The sequence below is a fragment of the Narcine bancroftii genome, chromosome 4 (genome assembly GCF_036971445.1).
Source record: "Narcine bancroftii isolate sNarBan1 chromosome 4, sNarBan1.hap1, whole genome shotgun sequence".
NCBI classification, from domain to species: Eukaryota; Metazoa; Chordata; class Chondrichthyes; order Torpediniformes; family Narcinidae; genus Narcine; species Narcine bancroftii.
Genome location: NC_091472.1, coordinates 195,429,651 through 195,453,885, shown reverse-complemented (window position 1 = coordinate 195,453,885; position 24,235 = coordinate 195,429,651). Strand labels below are relative to the sequence as shown.

Sequence of the window (24,235 nt, the reverse complement as noted above, 5' to 3'; positions counted from 1 at the left end):
TATATATTGATAATATTAGTTTTTAGTAATATTAGTGGATATGTCAAAGTTGAAGTTTGCTACTTTTAATGTTCGGGGCTTAAACAGTCTGATTAAGCGTAAGCGTATTTTTATCAAGTTCAATCTTTGGTAAAACATGTGTTCGGTAGAGATATGATTTTACCTGAAATGATTAAATTTGAGACTTTTCTTATGAGGGTACCAGAGAAGGGTTATATTTTAGTTATGTATCAAATATTAAAGGATGGTATGGATAAAAAGGGTTGGGAAAAATCTAAAGGTAAATGGGAAGTCAATATTGGTTTTATTTTTTCCGAGGATGATTGGTCAGATATTTGTTATGATACTGTAACTAGACTGATAAATGCACGTTATGCGATGATTAATTATAATTTTTTACATCAATTATATTTAACTCCTGAAAAATTGAAAAAATATGGTCTTTAGGAATCAGATTTGTGTGGTAACGCTGTTGGAATTTTTTTTTCATGCGGTTTGGGACTAGAACAAACTTCAATTTACTTTTGTGTATTTATCTGTAGCAAAAAAATGTATTGCTAGTACGTGGAAAGATACAAATATGATTGATATTAATAGATGGCATAATGAGATGAAATATTGTTTAATAATGGAAAAAAATACATATGTTTTGTGGATAACTATAGTTTTTTTTATTAATAGGTGGTTGTTATATTCAGAATATTTACATTTTGCTTTATATTGACTAGATTTTAATATGTATGCTTTACTTTTATTTTTTTTCTCTTTTCTTTATGGCTCTCCTTAGGAGAGTTGGCTGAATGGGGGGATTTTCTTTCCTTTTTTTCTTTCTTTTTTATATATATAAAATATAACGTTTGTGTTTTGTTTATTGTTATATATGTTACTTATTATCTGTATTTTGAATGAATAAATAAAGTTTAAAAAAAAAAGTGAAATTGGATTGAGAATCAAATAACTTTTCTGAACTTACGCACACATTACATATACGTGCGCATAGAATGAAAGGGGGTTAAATTAGGTTAGTTAAGTCAATAGTGATAAGTTAAAGTGTGATTTTGTTTTCATGTTTAAAGATAATTAAAAGCAACTTTTGTTTAAGTAACTATTTGTCTTGGTGAACATCTATTGCTACTGGGTTTTGGGGTCCTCTGGGCTCGTAACAGGAAAAACATTTTTAGGTAATTTGAACTTGTGCAATGTGTCAACATCATTATGCAATTAAACATGGTAAATTAAATAAAAGTTGATTTTTATGTTTCTCCAACTTCTTACATTATACAGTAAATCTGAAATCTTGAAGTTGTCTATCATAATCCCTATTTTTTTTCAGGAAGCAAAGCTTTTTAAAAAAAAATTGTTGTCCAGTGTAATTGTGGTAGGTGTTTATTAAAAAAAATTGCATCAGCCCATTTAGTCCAAGCTGATATTTCAGCATCACACACCTCTCATCCCATTGCCTTCATTAATTTCTCAATGTAGTAATGGAAGTTGATAGTGCATCTTTGAAATCTGTAATCTTGTGTTGAATACACTTGCATTTATCTCCTTGATGTTTATCGCCTGGCTATTGGATAAATGTTTATGCCAGTTGAAATGTAAAAATGAATTTTCCTTTCATCAGAGATGATTCTCATGACCTTTCTTTTGGGGTGACCACATCTGGAGCAGTAAATGTTCCTGTTGGCTATCGTCAGGGAGATCCTATCATTAAAGGGGAAGATGAACTTTTTACTCTTCCACAGGTAGGAATGACAGGGCATCTTCTCTCAAATGATATTTCCAAGGATTACAGAAGGTATATTAGTGTCATGTATTGCTCTCTTGGTAGCCAAAAGTAAACATAGTATTTAGCACCACACTAACCAGGCTCTGTGTAAATAAAAGCTCAAACAGAATCTATATTCTCATATGCCTGATTACTTCCACAACTTATCTACAGCCCACACCCTCCAATTGAACTGGTCTATCATTGTTCAGCACTCTCTGAGCTTTAACTTCTGCATTTGCATTGATCATAGAACCATAGAATATTACAACACAGAAAACAGGCCCTTTGCCCGTTCTAGTCTTTGCCAAACTATTATTCTGCCTAGTCTCACTGACCCGCACCCAATCTATACCCCTCCATACCTGTCCCATCCACATTCCTGTCCAGTTTTCTAAAAATATCAAAATTGAGCTGCTTGCACAACTTCAGCTGGCAGTTTGTTTCGCTCCCAATTTTCTCTTTGTTAAAAAGTTTCCCCTAAACTTTTCCCCTTTCACCTTTAACCCAACCCAACCTCGGTGGAAAAAATCCTAGTTGCATTTACTCTATCTCTATACCCCTCATAATTTTGCATACATCCATCAAATCTCCCCTCATTCTTCTATGCTCCAGGGAATAAAGTCTCAACCTGTTTAACCTTTCCCTGTAACTCGGTTCCTGAAGTCCCGGCAGCATCCTAGTAAATCTTTCCTGCACTCTTTCAAACTTATATCTTTCCTGTAGATAGGTGACCAAACCTGAACACAAAATACTCCAAATTTGGCTTCACCAATGTCTTGCAAACCAATGTCTTCCAATTCCTGTACTCCAGATCTATGTTCTCCTGTATTTCAAAATTTTTCTAATTTTCCACAAAGAGTATTGATTTAAATCCTTTGCCATTTTCTCATTCTCCATAATGCATTTTCCAATCTGTTTGCCTGCATTTCTCTTTTTCTTTCTATTAACTGTATAAATTATGAGCCATCTTTAATGATTTCTCTTGTTTAATTGTGTATCCCAGTTTCCTTTACTAATTTCTTGGTCATCAATGGCTGAATTTAAATATTCCAAATCTTCAAGCTTATTTTTTCATTTGTGATTTTTAAAGGTTTTTTGATTTATTTATCCTTTGTATATAATGACTGCATGTTTTGCAAAGAGGACCAGGAGAATGTGCTGCTTCATCAGGTTGTTCTTCTATAATCATAACAAACTTTAACTTGAATTTAATAATATGTTTAATTTCTCCTGCCTTGAAGGAAAACATGTTACAAATCATGTATGACTACTTCGAATGATACACATTGCTTGTCCGCTGTCATGTCCTAGGTCACAGAGTCATACACAGTGGATTCAAGCCCTTTGGCCCAAAAATATCTCATCCACATCACTCGCCCCACCTGCCTGTGTTTGTCCTTCAGAATAGTGTCCCAGTTTATGCAGCTAACCTGCCCTCAAACCTTTGCAGGTCAAGCTCATTGTGTGGAGATAGAAATAGGCAAGGTTGGATATCCATCTTCAGAGCTGAAACAGAGACAAAAGAAACATGTTAAGCTACAGGAAGGGTGGCAAATGGGTGAGCTTGGTGAGACAACTTGGTGGGCTCAGTCAAAATGGCCTGAAGGGCTTATTTCCCTGCTGGAAAACTGATTTTCAGCATCTCAGATTTCAGATTTATTGTCAGAGTACATACATGACATCACCTACAAAAAAAACTACAATGTACACATGCAAACAAACTGAACAGATAATAAATGGAAACAAACTGGATAACAGAGAGAATAAATAATCAATAAAGCAAAAGTAAGAGTCCTTAAATGAGTCCCTGATTGTGTTTGTCGTTGAGCAGTCTGATGGTGGAGGGGTAGCAGCTGTTCTTGGACCTGGTGGTGTGAGTCTTATGGCACCTACACCTCTTTCCTGATGTCAGCAGTGAGAAAAGTGCCTGTGCAAAGTGGTGTGGGTGCTTGATGATCGCTGCTGCTCCTCTCCGATGGTAGCGTTCCCTGCAGATATTCTGCATCTGCAGTTTTTTAACATTTACCCTCAAACCATCATTGTTTCCTTTTTTTTAGATTGAAACCCTTGGCTTGAAGATAATGTAAAATTCATCATATAATCGCTCTTTCCTACAGATCCCATTAGTCAGATTATAAATTGCCCATTTATATTGTATATGTAATATCACTCCTTCCCTTTAGTGTCAAGACCCTAAATCTTGACTGACCATTTCAATTCATGGATGCAAAGTTCCTCCAGAAATTCTTTGTGATAAATTAATCTTGTACAGCCCTAAAATGTTATGTTCTCTAGTTGAAGGAATTCTCCTATGCTTCTCTTACTCTGACTGTAAAGGGGATCCGGCAATTTCTGCTGATAGCAAATCTTTATCTGCTTAAGGCAGGCTAAAGGCAATTTTGTGTAATATTACATCTGTTTATTACATGAAATTCTTGAATATTGATCGAACAAAATACTGTATATACTCCAGGAATTCGTCCTTGTTAGTACTAATTTCTGCATTCATATCTTCAGCTGGCAGCTCAATCCACACTCCCACCACTCTGTGAAGAAGTTCCCCTAATCTTTTTCCCTTTCACTCTTAACCCATGTCCTCTGGTTAGTATCTCACCTGACCTCACTGGAAAAAGCCCTCTTACATTTATCTATCCATATCCATTATAATTTTGTATACTTCTATCAAATCTCCCTTCATTCTTTTATGCTTCAGGGAAAAAAGTCCTAACCTGTTTAACCTTTCCCTGTAATTCAGTTCCTGAAGTCCAGGCAACATCCTAGTAAATCTTCTCTGCAATCTTTCTATCTTATTGATAATTTTCCTGTTAGGTGACCAAAACTGCACACACTACTCCAATATCGGCCTCAGCGATGTCTTCAACAACTTTACCATAACATCCGAACTCTTACACTCAGTTACTTTGATTTATGAAAGCTAAAATGCCAAAAGCTGTCTTCACAATCCTATCTACCTGTGACATCACATTCAGGGAATAATGTGTCTGTTTTCCCAGATCCCTCTACCATGCTCCTCTGTGCCCTACCATTTACTGTGTATGTTCTTGGTTGTCCTTCCAAAATGCAACACCTCACACTTGTCTGCATCAAATTCCATCTGTCATATTTCAGTCATTTTTCCACCTGGTCCAGGTCCCTCTGCAAGCTTTGAAAACTTTCTTTGCTGTCCACAACACCTTCAATCTTAGTGTCATCTGAAAGCATGCTGATTCAATTTACCAAATTATCATCCAGTTCATTGATACAGATGACAAGCAACAATGGTCCTAACACCAAATCCTGAGGAACACTACTCATCACAGGCCTCCAGTCTGAGAAGCAATCATTCACCACTACTCTCAGGCTTCTCCCATCCAGCCATTGCCAAATCTAGTTTACTACTTCACAATGAATACTGAGCATATGAACTTTTCTGATTAACCTCCCATATGGGACCTTGTCAAAGACCTAACTAAAGTCCGTGTAGACCACATCCACAGCCTTTTCTTCAACTTTCCTAGTAACATCCTTGAAAATCTCTATAAGATTGGTTAAAGATGACCTATCATGCACAAAGCTATGTTGATGATCCCTAATCAGTTCTTGGTCATCCAAATATTTCTTCCAGAGCTCCTGCAGTTTCTGCACTCGCTCCCTCAAGATCTTGTCAGGTTCTGGGGATTTATCTACCCTTATTTGCTTTAATCTGTGTAGGTTCCATGCTCTCTCTCATTTCCTTACTTCCTTCGACTCTGAATCAGTTTTCTGAGTGAATGCTGATGAAAAAAAAATTAACATCACCTTTTTCTCTTTTGGCGGCATACAAAGCAGACCACTGATCTTCAAGGGGACAAATTTTGTGCCGAACAATCCCTTTACTTTTAATATACCTGTAGAAATCCTTAGGATTTTCCTTTCACATTGTCTGCTAAAGCAACCTCATGTCTTCTTGTAGCCTTCCTGATTTGTTTATTGAGGTTTTCCTTGCATTTTTGTTTACTCCTCCCGAACCTCATTTTTTCCACGTTGCCTATACCTGCTCTACCCCTCTCTCTCTTCTGAACCAGATCCCCAATATCCCTCGAAAACTAAGGTTCCCTATGCCTGCTAACTTTGCCTTTAATCATGACAGGAACATACAAACTCTGCACTCTCAAACTTTCACCTTTGGAGGTCCTCCACTTACCTCTCACATATTTATCCAAAACAACTTATCCCAATCCACGCATTCAAGATCAGTATTTCTCAACCTTTTTCTTTTCTACTCACATCCTACTTTAAGTATTCCCTATGCCATAGATGCTCTGTGATTAGTATGGGATTGTTTAAGGTGGGATGTGGGTGGAAAGAAAAAGGATGAAAACCACTGTTTTAATCGTCCCTAATTGATTCTTTATGTGCACATTCCAAGGAAATGGGCCAATGACAATTTTTCACAAGCAAAATATTTCAGTAACAAATGGGTCTAGAGCAGTGATTCTCAACCTTCCCACTCACATAATACCTTAAGCAATTCCTTACTAATCACAGAGCACCGATGACATAGGAATTACTTAAAGTGGTAAGTGAGTGGAAAGAAAAAGGTTGAGAATCACTGTTCTAGATCCTTTCTCATTTCCTCAAAATTGGCCTTTCTCCAATATAGAATCTCAACCCAATTGTCTCCATAATTAACTTGAAACTAATGGCATTATGATCACTGGACTCAAAATATTCCCTGGCACATACTTCTGTCACCTGTCTTGTCTCATTCCCTAATAGGAGATCCAATATTGCACTCTCTCTAGTTGGTACTGCTGTATATTGATATAGAAAACATTCCTGAATACATTTGACAAACTCCAAGCCACCCTTTTACAGTGCTGGAGTCCCAGTCAATATGTTTAAAGTTAAAATCTCCTACTATCACAACTTTGTTTCCTCCAGATTTACTCCTTCAATTCTTGTTTATTATTGGACAGTCAATAATACAACCCCACGAGCGTAGTCATACCTTTCCCATTCCTCAGCTCCACCTATCTGGACTCAGTAGATGAGCCCTCTGGTCTATCCTTCCTGAGCACAGCTCTGATATTTTCCATGATGAGCAATGCCACTCCACTCCCTTTCACCCCCCCCTCACCCACCCCCGTTCTATCGAGTCTGAAGCAACGGAAACCCGGAACATTGAGCTGCCAGTCCTGCCCCTCCAGCAACTAAGTTTCACTAATGGCCACAATGACCATTCTAATTGGTTCCAGTTCTGTACTGAGATCTGCTGAACTAAGATCCTTTCTAACTAATGCTCTAACATCTGCCCTACCTCATTTGGCTGTTCTAGTTAATGTTGGATATCCTGGAATCTGCAGTTTTTTTCTTTGATGGCAATTAGTTAGATTAGATCCATTTGGAGTCTTCTTTGGCTTGGCTTTGCGGACGAAGATTTATGGAGGGGGTAAATGTCCACGTCAGCTGCAGGCTCGTTTGTGGCTGACAAGTCCGATGCGGGACAGGCAGACACGGTTGCAGCAGTTGCAGGGGAAAATTGGTTGGTTGGGGTTGGGTGTTGGGTTTTTCCTCCTTTGCCTTTTGTCAGTGAGGTGGGCTCTGCGGTCTTCTTCAAAGGAGGTTGCTGCCCGCAAAACTGTGAGGCGCCAAGATGCACGGTTTGAGGCGATATCAGCCCACTGGCGGTGGTCAATGTGGCAGGCACCAAGAGATTTCTTTAGGCAGTCCTTGTACCTTTTCTTTGGTGCACCTCTGTCACGGTGGCCAGTGGAGAGCTCGCCATATAACACGATCTTGGGAAGGCGATGGTCCTCCATTCTGGAGATGTGACCCACCCAGCGCAGCTGGATCTTCAGCAGCGTGGACTCGATGCTGTCGACCTCTGCCATCTCGAGTACTTCAACGTTAGGGATGAAAGCGCTCCAATGAATGTTGAGGATGGAGCGGAGACAACGCTGGTGGAAGCGTTCTAGGAGCCGTAGGTGATGCTGGTAGAGGACCCATGATTCGGAGCCGATCAGGAGTGTGGGTATGACAACAACTCTGTATACGCTTATCTTTGTGAGGTTTTTCAGTTGGTTGTTTTTCCAGACTCTTTTGTGTAGTTTTCCAAAGGCGCTATTTGCCTTGGCGAGTCTGTTGTCTATCTCATTGTCGATCCTTGCATCTGATGAAATGGTGCAGCCGAGATAGGTAAACTGGTTGACCGTTTTGAGTTTTGTGTGCCCGATGGAGATGTGGGGGGGCTGGCTGATGAAGGACCTCAGTTTTCTTCAGGCTGACTTCCAGGCCAAACATTTTGGCAGTTTCTGCAAAACAGGACGTCAAGCGCTGAAGAGCTGGCTCTGAATGGGCAACTAAAGCGGCATCGTCTGCAAAGAGTAGTTCACGGACAAGTTTCTCTTGTGTCTTGGTATGAGCTTGCAGGCACTTCAGATTGAAGAGACTGCCATCCGTGCGGTACCGGATGTAAACAGCGTCTTCATTGTTGAGGTCTTTCATGGCTTGGTTCAGCATCATGCTGAAGAAGATTGAAAAGAGGGTTGGTGCGAGAACACAGCCTTGCTTCACGCCATTGTTAATGGAGAAGGGTTCAGAGAGCTCATTGCTGTATCTGACCCGACCTTGTTGGTTTTCGTGCAGTTGGATAATCATGTTGAGGAACTTTGGGGGGCATCCGATGCGCTCTAGTATTTGCCAAAGCCCTTTCCTGCTCACAGTGTCGAAGGCTTTGGTGAGGTCAACAAAGGTGATGTAGAATCCTTTGTTTTGTTCTCTGCACTTTTCTTGGAGCTGTCTGAGGGCAAAGACCATGTCAGTAGTTCCTCTGTTTGCGCGAAAGCCGCACTGTGATTCTGGGAGAATTTGGAGTCATTTGGCATTAATTCACCAACATTAAGGATCCAGAGTGCATTTGCTTGCAGAACCTGTAAGAGCATTGGTCCTGGTTCTGTTGACGTGTTGGATCTCTGCTTGTATCGTCCCTCCTCCTACACATTGATCTGTTCTGACCTTTTAATTCTGTGCCTGCTAACACATATACATCCATTCTCAACATTTTTCTTGGTGATGGTCCCCCATCAGCTCTAAGTTTCTGGGCCCCCTTCCCTGTAAAGCAGTCAAGTTTAATTGGTTTCTTCCGTACTTCTCTCCTATCGACTACATAAAAAGTATTTGTTACGTGAAATGAAAGAATACAAAGTTTTTACTTAAATCTGCTGTCGCAATTGGAAATAGTTTATTTATAGATCCTTTTTAATTTCTTCCCTGCTCCCCCAAGAATGAAGGAAAGGTCTCATCCTACCTCTGATCTTTATTTTTGGTCCTGGAATGGACCTATGGTCCTTTGCTCTATCACCTTGGGGTACTCTGCAACTGCTGGGGACATTTTTGGCTATGGTTCCAAGAAAGAGAGTGTCACCCTGGAGTGATGTCAATGCACAGAAATGCCGGTCTCGCTCCCTACATTTGAATCCCTTATTTTTTGTCCTCCTTTCCCCCCCACCCTTTTTCGTTGTTTCTCCCATTCCCTTTGAATTGCCCTACTCCTGGTTCTCTCACAATCTCATTGAGAGAACACCAGTAGACGAAGGTGGTTGATCTTCTGAGTCGTCTACCTGAGAGCCACACATTTAAGCTGCAATGTGACCACCTTCCAAATGGGCTGTCCACAAAGTCCTTGGGCTTGCGATTGGCTTAATTCCTGGGACCTGGAGGTCATATTGCTGCAGCAAGGAACTTTCAGCATAAGTGGCTGTCTAGTTCACTGGATGTATGCACAACTGAAAAAGTCAAAGGAAGATTCACACAAGAAATAGGGAGATCATTAAATTTTGTGAAATGCTGATTTGTAACCTGGATAGGAAAGAAAGCTCTTTGATCTTTCATTTTTTAAATTTGTCTGTCTGGATGTAGAAATCTTTGAATGGCCAATGTTTGAGGGATAGTCCTGTGGCTTACCTGAAAGATTTTGATGTATGCTGTGTAACTCCACTAACTGCTGAAACTTGCACGGATATCCTTGGAGTTGGTGAAGAGATCCAGAATGGCCAAGGAAGTATGTATCACCATTATTGTAAACTACCACGGTTTAATTGAACCTTTTCTGAAGTGTGAATAAATTATGACATGTCTTAACAGAGTGAAGAGGGAAATAGTTTAAACTGGCTGGAAGATTGCTGGTTGGCAATCACTGATACAAAGACAAGGCAATTGTCTGCCTTAAAGGGAACAGATTAAATAGGGATTCTGAGAAAGGAACTGGATACATACTATGGGCAAAGGGAAAGATCAGGGGAACGGGTCAAATGTAACAGCACTTTAAAAGATCTGACACAAGGATTATAGCCCCATTCTGTTCTATTCACTTTTTGAACAAACTGCTCAAAAGCTCCAGCAGCAGATGTATTTGGCATACATGGAACATAAAATGCTCCAAGGAACAGATCCTTTGACCCATCTTGTCAATGCCAAACACACCATATTAAACTAACTCTCTTCTGCCTGCATATGATACATATCTCTCTATTCCCTGCATATTCATGTGTTGTTTCCTAACAACTTCGCTTGCATTTAGCTTCCCAAACTTCAACATTTCACATTTGTTCTATTGAGCTCTGTTTGAATTTTGCCACCCATTTCACTGCCATTAACCACCATCCCAGCTTGGAAGAACAACGCTTTGTATACTATCTTGGCAATTTCCAACCATGTGGCATCAATGTCATTTTCTTGATTTCTGTAGCCCTCTCACTTGGTCTTTCACTTTCCATCACCCCTCTGTTTCCCTTCATTCAGCTCCCTTTCATCAATCAGGGACAATCTTTTTCATTCCTCTGCCTCCATCCCCTATCACCTCTCAGCTCCTCCCACCTATATTTTCCTATCACCTGCTAGCCTGTTGCTCTTCCCCCTTCCTCGCCCACCCTTCTTATTTGGACGTCTGCCTGGTTTTGGCATTGCTGAAAAAAAGACTCAGGCTCGAAATATCAATGACCTTTTGCTTTCTGTTGATGCTACATGATCTGCTGTGATCCTCCAGCACTTGGGTGTACTTTTCCTCCTGGTGGACTGGTTGATAGGAGTGGGAAAGGGATGTGGGTTCCAATAATAATAATAATGATGAGTTTATTGTCAGACATGTCATGATAATGCACATCGGCAATGAAAAGAAAAATAAAACATTACCCCAGTATGGAAAGAGATCTGAAAGCTAGATAAAATACATGGTTACAGTTTGTGCAGACGAATCTTTTAGAGACTTACTCTAAACTGAAAAAAAATCATATGCATTTCATAAAATTGCTTGAACTAACTTTAAGATTATAAATTTAAGCATTGTTCATTGGAGGGCTAAAACTCTTTGCTGAAGTAGTGACTAAATCGAATAGAGTGAAAATTAAACCAGTAAGCTTTAAATGTTTGAAATTATTTAAAACATGTTAGAAGTCGATTCTGGTCATTGAAACCTATGCTCCCCAATTACACCCATATTAACATTTAGGAGGATGGGCGGAAGTCCAAGGACTTGGAGAAACCCAAGCAGACATGGTGTGAACATACAAACTCCTTACAGACAGTGCCAGATTCGGGGTGCTGGCATTGTGATAGTAGTTGCTAACTGCGCCAGTGAAACATGAAAGTCTGCAGATATAGTGACTGCAATCAAAAATAGATGTTAAAGGAACTCAGCCAATCTATGGCTGTTGTGAGACTGGCCAAGTTTCTTCAGCATCTCTGGGTTTTGATGATGGTTAATTTTGAATACATGAAGTAAAAGATATATAGAAAAGACTGATGGAATAATTGAATTATTTTCTTTCTTGTAGTTTTGATACTGCCTGTTAGAACCTACCAGAAAGCTGCAGACCATGGCAGTTTCATTCCAACAGGTTCTTCAACTTCAGTGACCCCAGTTCCCAAGCAGCAGAATGTCACAGAGTTGATGGGTACGTACTGTCAGTGTATGTCATGCTTTTGTTTTTGTCAGCATTCAAATCATTTTTAATTTCAGATTGGCACTTATATTCAGGACTGAATGATCATAGCCAGTGTTGGTGCTGAGATGTATATTTGGAATTCCTCTGATCCCAAACAAGAACCAGGAGACACTGTTTTAAAAATATGGGATTGTCCATTTGAAACACAGATAAGGATTTCTTGCTCCACTGAGGGTTTGGAGTCTTTTTTCATGTTTATAATCATCCAATTGCAGAATTACCTAATGAAACAACGTTCTCTGGTCCTTGGTGGGGTGGGAGGAAATGCAGACATAACACATATACCCTGTACTACAAATTACATAGGTAGGACAAATATCCACACATATAAATAAATATTGTTTTATAAATATTAAGAATCACGGAAAGTCAGTGTGAGCAGTTCCTTTGGCTGTTCACCCTTCTCACTACCTGCAAGAAGAAGCTGTTTTATCATCTGGTGCTTCTGGCTCTGATACTCCTGTATTTTTTTCTGGACAGGAGCAGCTGAAAGATGCTGTGTGTGGGGTGGAAGCGGTCCTCCATGATTTTACACGCTTTCTTCAGACAACGATCTTGATAGATCACGTTGATGGGGCGGGGGGGGGGGTGGGGATAGACTCCAGTGATCTGCTCTGCCACTCTTCCTGTCCTGTGGATTGATCTCCGATCCATTTCTTTGCATCATCTGTACCACCTTGTGAAGCAGCCGGCCAGGATGCTCTCAATAGAGCTTCTGGTTGACAAGCTGGTGGTCAGTACTCTTGCCACTCTTCAATCTTCTGAGGAAGTGCAGTTGCTGATGCGCCCTCCTGACAAGCGAGGAGATATTATGTGTCCATGATAGGTCAGATAGTTTGGGCTTGTAGGGCATGAGGCTGCATCAGCCTTGCCAGTGTGTTGTCACCGCCCATGGGTTTCTCCAACCCATGAATATTCTGTGAGATGACTCTCTTGACCGGTGTCTAGTCTTTTATGTTTGTTGATTTTTGTGCTTTGTGTGTTCTTTTATTAATTGATGTACAGCACTTTGAAGTAACATTACGTTGTTTAAAATGCGATATATAAATAAATATTCAATTCAATTCAAAATGTTAAATTCAACTAGTTAAGTGGACTCTGAGGAACTTGGTGCTCTCCACTACTGACCTATTAATGTATAGTGGAGGGTGCTTGTCACTGGTCCTCCTGAAGTTCACAATCATCTCTTTTGGCTTGTCCATGTTGAGACTCAGGTTGTTATTCTTGCACATTTCATGAGATTTTCCACCTCTTCTTTGTATTGTGACTCATTGTTGTTGCTGATGAGGGCAACTACTGTTGTGTCATCTGCAAACTTGAAGACTCTGTTGGAAATAGATCTGGCAATGCAGTCATGGTCAGTAATGTGAACAAAATTGGGCTGAGCACACTTAGCCAATGCTAAGTGTGGCAGTGCTCGATGTACTTTTGCTGACCCGGATAGACTGTGGTCTTTCCATTAGGAGTTTCAGAATCCATTTACATAGAGGGATGTTAAGTCCCAGCTTCTCCACCCGCCTCTGGGGAATGATTATATTAAATGCCAAGCTGAAGTCGATGAACAGCAGCCTGGTGAATGAGGCATCCCTTCAAGGTGGGTTGGGACAGAGTGGAGAGACAAGGCTAGAGCATTATCAGTGAAATGGTTCTTCTGCAGGCAAATTGAAATGAGTCCAGTGTCTCTGGGATGTATTCCATCACCAGATGCTCCAAGCATTTCATAATGGTGGAGATCAGAGCCACTGGGCAAAAGTCATTGAAGACCATTTCTGTTGCTCTCCTTGGTATCAGGATGATGGTGGGTGTATTGAAACTTGCTGGGACAATGGACTACTGTAGTGACATGTTGAAGCTATCTATAAAGACCTTCATAAGGACTTTCGTCAGTTGGTCTGCACATTCCTTAAGTATCCGGCCTGGTATGTTGTCTGGTGTCGTTGCCTTCTATGGATTCACCTTGTATAGGATTCTCCATGGCCATGGTTATGCAAGTGGCTCGTTCATCAGGGTAACACGGAGCTCTCTTTGACGTCAGCCTTTTCTTCTCGTCGTACAGTGCCCATTCAGAGCCAGCTCTTCAGCGCTTGACGTCCTGCTTTGCGGAAACTGCCAAAATGTTTGGCCTGGAAGTCAGCCTGAAGAAAACTGAGGTCCTCCATCAGCCAGCTCCCCACCATGACTACCAGCCCCCCCACATCTCCATCGGGCACACAAAACTCAAAACGGTCAACCAGTTTACCTATCTCGGCTGCACCATTTCATCAGATGCAAGGATCGACAATGAGATAGACAACAGACTCGCCAAGGCAAATAGCGCCTTTGGAAGACTACACAAAAGAGTCTGGAAAAACAACCAACTGAAAAACCTCACAAAGATAAGCGTATACAGAGCCGTTGTCATACCCACACTCCTGTTCGGCTCCGAATCATGGGTCCTCTACTGGCACCACCTACGGCTCCTAGAACGCTTCCACCAGCGTTGTCTCCGCTCCATCCTCAACATCCATTGGAGCGCTTACACCCCTAACGTCGAAGTACTCGAGATGGCAGAGGTCGACAGCATCGAGTCCACGCTGCTGAAGATCCAGCTGCGCTGGATGGGTCACGTCTCCAGAATGGAGGACCATCGCCTTCCCAAGATCGTGTTATATGGCGAGCTCTCCACTGGCCACCGTGACAGAGGTGTACCAAAGAAAAGGTACAAGGACTGCCTAAAGAAATCTCTTGGTGCCTGCCACATTGACCACCGGCAGTGGGCTGATAACGCCTCAAACCGTGCATCTTGGCGCCTCACAGTTTGGCGGGCAGCAACCTCCTTTGAAGAAGACCGCAGAGCCCACCTCACTGACAAAAGGCAAAGGAGGAAAAACCCAACACCCAACCCCAACCAACCAATTTTCCCTTGCAACCGCTGCAATCGTGTCTGCCTGTCCCGCATCGGACTTGTCAGCCACAAACGAGCCTGCAGCTGACGTGGACTTTTTACCCCCTCCATAAATCTTCGTCCGTGAAGCCAAGCCAAAGAAGAAGGACAGTGCATAGAAGATAGACAGTCTGTCTGGCAGGGAGATGTTGTTTTTGACTTGCAAAGTTGTCTTGTGGTCTGTTATAGTTTTGATCTCTTGCCACATGCCCCTTGTGTTGTTGGTGTTGCACAGGTGTCTCTGGATCCTTTATGCGTATCCACACTTTGTTTTCCGGATTGCACAGGAGAGTTCAGCCCTGGCTGATCTTAGTGCCATCTTGTCTCCTGCATTATCCTGAGCTCTGAGAAGTGCCGGGACCTCTGTATCCAACCATGGTTACGAAGCATTATTTTTTTTGTATATTTTATTTTTCGTTTGCATCAATACAAGTAAAGTATTTATATCATAAAAAATAATAAAAACAAAGATGCAAAAAGAATACATAATTTCATATTTTCTCCCCCCTCCCTCTCCAAAAAAGTACGAAAGATAGAAGAAAAGAAAAAGAGCCTGGCTGATAATCATATAACCTCTTGATTAATTGCATTTAAATTTACATAATGATCTTGAACCTTGAATTAACTAAGGTGAGTTGGAGTGGGAGTGGCGGATGCTGTAGATGAAGTCATAGCAATAAAATCCATATATGGTTTCCAAATCTTAACAAATTTTTCTGGTTGATTCTGTAAATTATATGTTATTTTCTCTAAGGGTATACAATTTAGTAGTTCCATTTGCCATTTATTTAACCCCACATTATTGTCTAATTTCCACATTGCATCTATACATTTCTTTGCTATTCCTATTGCTACACTTAAAAACTTCTTCTGGTAAGTATCTAACTTCAAATCAAAAATATCTTCTAATAAAAATATTTTGGGATCTTTCAAAACTTGCACCTTCATAACTCATCCCAAAATTTTCCTACTTTTTCACATTGCCAAACTGAAACATAGAAAATAGGTGCAGGAGTAGGCCATTTGGCCCTTCAAGCCTACACCGCCATTCATTATGATCATGGCTGATCAGTACCTGGTTCCTGCCTTCTCCCCATACCCCCTAATCCCCTTGGTCACAAGGGCCAAATCTAACCTACACAATATTAAAGTTCCGACTTCTTTATTATATCTAAAATATTGATCAGAACAATGTGAATTAATTCCATGTAATTTATATGGAATATAATATAATTGATGTAAAAAATTAAATTGTACATTTGTATCTGACATTAATTGTATTAGTTACACTTTCATGATGTAATTTTGACCATACTGCTTCTTGAATTTGTATATTTAAATCTCTTTCCCATCTCAATTTAGATTTAATAAATCTGCATAGTCTCTTGCAATTTTATATACATATTAGTAATAAATTTTTGAAAAACATATCAGTAATTAAATATTCAGATTGGCTTTGATCTGGGAGTCTAAATTTTTTTCCTAAGCTGATAATAAGAAAAAATGGTATTATTTGGTATATTATAATTCCAATTGGTTAAAAGTAAAAAAAAACCTTAAAAACAATCCTTTATTCTTTTTATTTTGCAATTATACCAAATGTCAAAACAAACATTTTTAACCATAAAAATAATCAAAGGATTTTGCTTTAATAACTTTTTAGCCAACTGATAATTCAGTGAGATCCCTCTTCATTCTCCTAAATTCTCAAGAGTACAGGCCAAGAGATGTCAAACTTTAAATTAAAATGATTGCTACAGACAGTTGTGAACTCAGCCAACTCCATCATGGGCATCAGTCTTCACTCCATCAAGGACAATAACATGAGGCAGTGTCTTAAGAAAGCACCCACCATAATTAAGGACCTCACCACCCAGGCCATCCCCTTTTCTCACTTCTCATCAGGAAAGAAGTGCATATATTCTATTCCATATTTTAAGTATATGTTTCAAAATTGGTGTATCAGTTTGCCCTCTCAACAGTCTTTCATGCCATTTCTGCAAAATATGCTCCAAATTATTTTCTCATATTTTATTCAATTATTACAAAGATTACAATTGGTTTAATTACATAAAATTTCTTAAAATAGTCATTAATCCCCTGCGTCTTATAAGATGACCCAAATCATCTTTTATAGCTGTAATTGTTCTCGATAATTGTTCAGTCTTCAATTGCCATGTTGAAACTTTATGCGCTCTATCACCCAATACATAATATTTTTGTTTCCATTTTTATTATTTCATTTTCCAAATGGTTAACTTCAGATATGTATTCTTTTTTAACCTTAGCCATAAAGGTTATGAAGAATTTGATCGAGATGACACCCTGAATTAACTTTGTAATGTAGCCTTTTACATGACAGTTGTAGGTGGCTTCCTCTCTGAAACAGCTCCAGACTGTGAACTCAAAGCAGTCCTGTCGTACTGCTATGCTCCCCCTCCTCCCCCGGCCATGTCCTATTTCCCTATGAACTGACTTCACTCGTTTTGCTAGTGTTCTGTATGCTGGGGTTAGCAGGACTGATGTATGACCCAAGTATCCAAGGTTGGGGCAAGGGGCATCCTTGTATGCTCCAGAGACGTTGGTAGTGAACCTGATCAAGGTGTTCTCTCTAGTGGCAGTTCATATGGTATTGAATCCATGCCAGAACTGCTTTCAGGTTGGTGTGGTTGAAGTTGCTAGCTAAAAACATGACGCTGTCAGGGTGGGACATGTGAGTTTTTCATATGGCACCATAAAACATTGCTGAAGGCAGGATTTAAATTGCAGTAATGAATGTGGCTGTGAATTCCCTGGGCAGGAAGAGGATCTGCATCTTACTATCAGGTACTTCTCTCTACTGAACAGAAGGTCTTTACAACAGAGACATTTGTTTGCTACTTTATCACCCTATCCTTTTGTATGTTGCTTTCTGATGCGATTTGTTTTTTCTCAACACAGGATTGATTGATACATCAGAGCCCAAACTTGTGAAGGGAGTATGTGAAAATATGATTTTGCAAGCTGATTACATCTTCTACTGGAATGGATCCATGATCTCTAATATCACTTTGCTTGTTACAGTGGGGAATGTTTCCTTGGATTCATCTGGTATGATTTACTCCATTTGCTTTGCTTTAATTATTTAGCATGCAGTGATTTTTGATCGTTCCTCTGTCATGTAGCAGTGATTGGTATCTCTTACTGCCTTACAGCCATTTACGGCTGGATTAAATGTAGTTTGCATCTGTTTATCTCTCCCCTCCATCTAAATGTACAATGTTTTACTTTCCAGCTACTTTGACTCAGAGGTTCAGTGTTACTTTCATTAAATCTGTCAATGAACATCAATCCCAGGTGACTCGGTCTGGTAATCCAGGTGAGGTTCAGGTATTACAGGCTGTGGATAAAATTGCTTTTCATGAAAGTTTGGGATTTGTCTTCAATCTGCAACTATTTCTCGTTTAAAAACTGAATCAGAATTTATTGTCATGAACATAATCATGAAATTTGTTGTTTTTTGGCAGTGTTACAGGTACAAATATTGCTTTAAATTGCATTGGAAAAAAAAATTGTTTAAAAAAAAAGTGAGATGGTGTTTGTGGTTCATTGTCCATTCAGAAATCTGATGGGAGAGGGGAAGAAGCTGTTTTTGTGCAGTTTGTGTTAGTCTTCAGGCGACTGCACTTCTTTCCTGATGAGAAGTGAGAAAAGGGGATGGCCTGGGTGGTGAGGTCCTTAATTATGATGGGTGCTTTCTTAAGACACTGCCTCATGTTATTGTCCTTGATGGAGTGAAGACTGATGCCCATGATGGAGTTGGCTGAGTTCACAACTGTCTGTAGCAATCATTTTAATTTAAAGTTTGACATCTCTTGGCCTGTACTCTTGAGAATTTAGGAGAATGAAGAGGGATCTCACTGAATCATTTTGAAAGCTGGAAGGCTTGGACAGATTAGATATACAAAGATTGTTTCACATGGTGGGAGAATCTAGGACAAGAGAACACAAGTTCAGGATTGAGATCAAAGATGTGGAGAAATTTTTTTATCCAGAAGTTGTTGAATCTGAGGAATTTGTTGCCTCAGAAGGTTTGGAGACCAAGCCGTTGATGATATCAAAGCAGAGGTTCTTGATTAGCCAGAGCATCAAAGGTTATGGGAGAAAGCCAGGTAGTGGAGCTGTGGAAAAATGGATCAGCTCATGATTAAATGGAAAAATGATCAGCTCATGGCAGACTTGATTGGCCAAATAGCCTATTTCTGCTCCTATGTCTTATGGTCTTAAGTTAATAATATGTTGATTTTTATTGATGTAACTTGGAGCATGAAATTTTAAAAGTGTTTAGTAATCTGGAGACTTTAGAATAAAAGTAAACTGGAATATTAAACTGTCATCGTCGCGAACTTATGTCGATCGGGAATAGTTCCAGTCACCACTGATGACGTATCCAAGGTGACATGCGATAGTAGCGCGCATCCGCGGGTTAGAACGGGTGGATGTGACGCTCTTAATCTCCTCCTGCGTTTGTAATCCAGCATACTGTACACAGCTGCTTGTTCTCACCTGCCCATGCACACCTACTATCGCATGTCACCAAGGATACATCATCATCAGCGACCAGCACTACTCTCGATGCATGACCACTACACCCATGTAGCGGAGAGGTTATCAAAAGGTTGGGGGGGGGTGGGTGTTGGTTGCTGGTGTTTTATGGGATGAAGAAAGAGTTATAGAAACTGAGAAGAATAAAGAGGGTCGACTCCATTTTGTACTGAAGAACAAGTGAGTGTGTTCTTTTGATTATGTGTATACTGTGCAACTTATAGCCACTACAAAATTAACTGTTTTCTGTTATTACTTCACTAAAGCACCTTTAACATTGGTAAGTGTTGGTCATGTGTTCTTGATCTAAGACCACTCATGAAGGGCACTCTACAACACTCCCCGATGTTTCAGCCTAGCGGGTGACTGTGTTTTGGTCACTTAAGGTGCTTTGGTAATCCAAACACAACCATCTGGAATGTTCTTCTCGCTGAAACACTAATGGGGTACCCCAATACTGTCATCACCCTCATTTGTGTCCCACAAGGATATCTCCTATTCTTCTAAAATTTACCTACTTCTGGGCAAGCTGTTGAAGAAGATTCTAAGGGACAGGATTAGTGTTCATGTGGTGAAGCAGGAATTGATTTCATTGTTTTTTGTAGTGGAAATTACCTCAAACCTGATTGTTTTTTGAGGAGCTAACTTGTACATGTGGACTTCAGCGAGGATTTTTGATGAGATTCTGCAATGAAGGCTGATTCAGAAAGTTAAAGGATTTGAGGTGTGAAAGAAAAGTAGATCCAAAATTGTGGATGGTAGTTTTCTGACTGGGAATCTGCCACAAGTGATGCATCATCGGTCACAGTCCTGGTCATCACATGACTGGAAGGGTGAAATAGCAATAGAGAGATTGCAGAAAACATTTGCCAGGATGTTGGTGGAGTGGAGGACTGTAGATACAAGGAGAGATTAGATAGGTTGGGGCTTATTCTCACTTGAATGAGTTGTGAATTTAGAGAAATAAAGAACTGAAATGCATAGACTGGATAGATTTTTTTTCCCTCCAGGGAGTCCAGAACTAGGAGGACACAGAATTAAGGTGAAAGGAGATAATTTTAAAGGAGACTTGAGTGACGTTTCTTGACACAGGGTTGTGGGTATATGGAACAAGTTACCACAGGAAATGGTAGAAGTGGTTAAAAGACTTTTGGGTAGGAATGGAATGAGGGAATATGGGCCATTCACAGGCAAATGGGTTTAGAATAAATGGGCATCATGGCTGTAAGCCCAATTTATGTGCTGTATATTGGTTTGACAGTATGATTCTATAAAAAGTAATTGGGCCAATAATCTTCAACAGCAACCTGAAGACCCGATGGCCTCCTTCCACTCCCTGACACTCTGTATCATGGTGCTGGGATCAGAGCTCCCAGAGGATAATTCAGGCTATTGAAAGCTGTGGCAGTGGCAGTTTGGGGGCTACTATTCCAGCAGGAGTGGAACAAGGGCTGAGAATAATATTCTCTGATCAAGTTGGATTCTGTCACAGCCTTGTGTCAGTGATAGGGCATCTTTTATTATGGCAAAATTTAAAAGTTAATAATAATAAATTAATTAAGGTTATTACACATCTGTGAAGGGAAAATTGTGGTTCACATACCTGATTTGTATACTTCAGTAACAGAATTGATGAGGGAGTGTAGTTTGTGTATGGGGACTTTCAAATACCTCATGAGATTGACAGGACAGGAACCTCCTACTTATGAATTTAGTGGAAGCACATAAAGCAGGAGAGTAAAAGTGATTTTTTTTTTCTTCTCCTCTCCACTCCCCCACCCTGCTATGCTAGGAAGTACAGAGCAGTCACTCCAGGTTTGTATTTGATGCATATTCATGGCCTGGGATTGGCAATGAAGTACATAACATTAATCATTGAAGAGGGTAGTGATGGACAAAAGATAAATGTAGATTAATGATGCACAGCAGGTGGAATATCATGTTTAGCAATGTGAAATGATAGACTTTTATTATGAAGAGCAAGGATAATGACTGATAATGAAGGAACACTTTTGCTTTTCTTTCTCTTAGAGTTCTACAAATATGTTAATGGTAAGAAGAAAGCTAGAGACAAAATTGGTCCCTTAGAAAATCAAAGCGGAAAACTGTGTGTGGAGCCTAGAGAAATGGGGGAGATATTGAACAGTTTCTTTTGTTCGGTATTCACTAAGGAGAAGGATATTGGGAGATGTGAGATAAAAAAAGCAAATTGGGTAAATATGGGGAATATAGAGATTACAAAAGGTGTAGTTTTAAGGCTTTTGAAGAATATAAAGGTGGATAAGTCTCTGGGACCAGACGGGATCTTCCCCAGGACATTGAGAGAAGTGAAGGAGGAAATAGCAGAGGCTCTGGCGGTAATTTTCCAAATGTCATTAGATATGGGGATAGTGCCGGAGGATTGGCGCATTGCGCATGTGGTTCCGTTATTTAAAAAGGGTTCAAGGAGGAAGCCTGGCAACTATCGGCCTGTAAGTTTGACGTCTGTGGTAGGTAAATTAATGGAGAAAATTCTTAGAGATAGTACTTATAAACATCTGGATTGACAGGGTCTGATCAGGAGCACTCAACATGGATTTGTGGGAGGAAGGTCATGTTTGACCAATCTGATTGAATTTTTTGAAGAGGTGACTAGGAATGTGGATGAGGGTAGCGCAGTGGATGTTGTCTATATGGACTTCAGTAAGGCCTTCGATAAGGTACCACATGGAAGGTTAGTTAGGAAGGTGCAGTCTTTAGGTATAAATTTTGAGATAGTCAAATGGATTGAACATTGGCTGAAAGGGAGAGGCCAGAGAGTGGTAGTGGATAATTGTCTGTCAGGTTGGAGGCCGGTGACCAGTGGTGTGCCTCAAGGATCTGTATTGGGCCCATTGTTGTTCGTTATATACATTAATGATCTAGATGATGGGGTGGTGAATTGGATTAGTAAATATGCAGATGATACTAAGATAGGTGGAATAGTGGATAATGAAGAAGGTTTTCAAGGATTGCAGAGGGATTTGGGCTGCTTAGAAAAGTGGGCTGAAAAATGGCAGATGGAATTTAATGCTGATAAGTGTGAGGTGTTTCATTTTGGTAAGAAGAATCAGAATAGGACATACGTGGTAAATGGGAGAGCATTGAGGAATACAGAAGAGCAGAAAGATTTAGGAGTGACGGTACATCGTTCCCTGAAGGTAGAAACTCACGTGAATAGGGTGGTGAAGAAGGCTTTTAGTATGCTGGCCTTTATCAATCATTGCATGGAATATAGGAGTTGGGAGGTGATGTTGAGATTGTATAAGACGTTGGTGCGGCCTAATTTGGAGTTCTGTGTGCAGTTCTGGTCGCCTAATTATAGGAAGGATATAAACAGAGTGGAGAGAGTGCAGAGAAGGTTTACCAGAATGTTACCTGGGTTTAAGCATCTAGAGTATAGGGAGAGATTGGACAGATTAGGTCTTTATTCTTTGGAGCGTAGAAGGTTGAGAAGGGATTTGATAGATTATGAAAGGGATAGACAGAGTGGATGTGGATAGACTATTTCCGTTAAGAGGAGGAAAGATTAAAACAAGAGGACATGAGTTAAGAATTAAGGGGCAGAGGTTTAGAGGTAACATGAGGGGGAACTTCTTTACTCAGAGAGTGGTAGCCGTGTGGAATGAGCTTCCGGGAGAAATAGTGGCGGCGGAGTCAATTGTATTATTTAAGAAAAGGTTGGACAGGTATATGGATGAGAAGAAGATGGAGGGTTATGGGCATTGTGCAGGGAGGTGGGACTAGAAAGGGGTGTTTGGTTCGGTGCGGACTAGAAGGGCCTAATGGCCTGTTTCCATGCTGTAATTGTTATATATTTATATATTATAAGAGGCGCTGAACAATGTTCATGGCGACCTTGTTTGCCTTACGGCAGACAAAAACTAAAGTATATCATGTATGTTGCATTTTTAATTTGTTATTACGTGACAATAAAAGGAAACTTGAACCTTAAAGTTGCCAGGACCACCTGTGGTAAGCTATTTAAAAAAAAACATCAGGGATACTTGGTTCTAATTAGTTCAATGATACATTAAGGGAAGGGTAATGTTTTATAGTTTTATAAAGAGCACAGAAATGTTGGAGGAACTCAGCTGGTCTCTCAGTATCCATAGGAGATAAAGATATATTACTGGTGTTATTACTGAGCCCTTCTTCAAGGTATAAGCAAAGAACAAGAAGATGTCTGGATAAAGAATAAATACTGGCCAGAGGAGGTGTTAAATTGGATATGATAAGAGGAGAGGTGAGAATTGACTTTGACTGAGGTAGGGGGGTGGTGGGAGGAAGGTGACAGCGGGAAGAAGAGGAGGGGGGTTTAACACAGTGGTTCTCAACCTTTTCTTTCCACTCACATACCACTTTAAGTAATCCCTATGTCATTGGTGCTCTGTGATTAGTAAGGGATTGCTTAAGGTGGTATGTGAGTGAGAAGGAAAGGTTAAGAATCACTGCCCTAGACCCAATTGTTACTGAAATATTTTGCTTCAGAAAAATTGTCATTGGCCCATTTCCTTTGGAGTTATGAACGAGTCAATTAGGTACAATTAAAACAGTGGTTTTCAAACTTTTTCTTTCCACCCACATTCCACCTTAAGCAATCCCTTACTAATCACAGAGCATCTATGGCATTGAGATTACTTAAAGTGGGATGTGAGTGGAAAGAAAAAGGTTGAGAACCACTGGTTTAACAGAAACCAGAGAAATCTAGATTAATGCCATTCGGTTGGAGTGTGCCCAGAAGGAAGAGAGGTTTTGTTCCTCCAATATGTGGGTGGTCTCCGTGTGGCAGTGAATGAAACTATTGACAGACATGTCAGCAAGGGAATGGGGCAAGGAATTGAAATGGATGGCCACTGGGAGATCCATGCTATTGCTCAACAAAACAACCTCTCAATCTGTGCCCAATCTCTCTGATGTAGAGGAGACCATAATGGGAGCACCAGATGCAGTGGA

The 24,235-nt window shown here is 40.3% G+C and overlaps 1 protein-coding gene across 2 annotated transcripts in view; it reads left to right on the top strand.

Moving 5' to 3' along the window:
• tctn2 (tectonic family member 2) overlaps positions 1–24,235 on the top strand; it is a 97,048-nt gene that overhangs the window by 49,279 nt on the left and 23,534 nt on the right. For both annotated transcript variants that reach the window (XR_011356313.1, XM_069933483.1), the window contains exons 7-11: positions 1,625–1,745; positions 9,671–9,812; positions 11,584–11,703; positions 17,618–17,767; positions 17,952–18,035. Coding sequence is in view for 1 of the 2 variants with exons in the window: in XM_069933483.1 (XP_069789584.1) it covers positions 1,625–1,745; positions 9,671–9,812; positions 11,584–11,703; positions 17,618–17,767; positions 17,952–18,035 (617 nt within the window). In the remaining variant the exon portion in view is untranslated. The remainder of the gene's footprint in view (positions 1–1,624; positions 1,746–9,670; positions 9,813–11,583; positions 11,704–17,617; positions 17,768–17,951; positions 18,036–24,235) is intronic.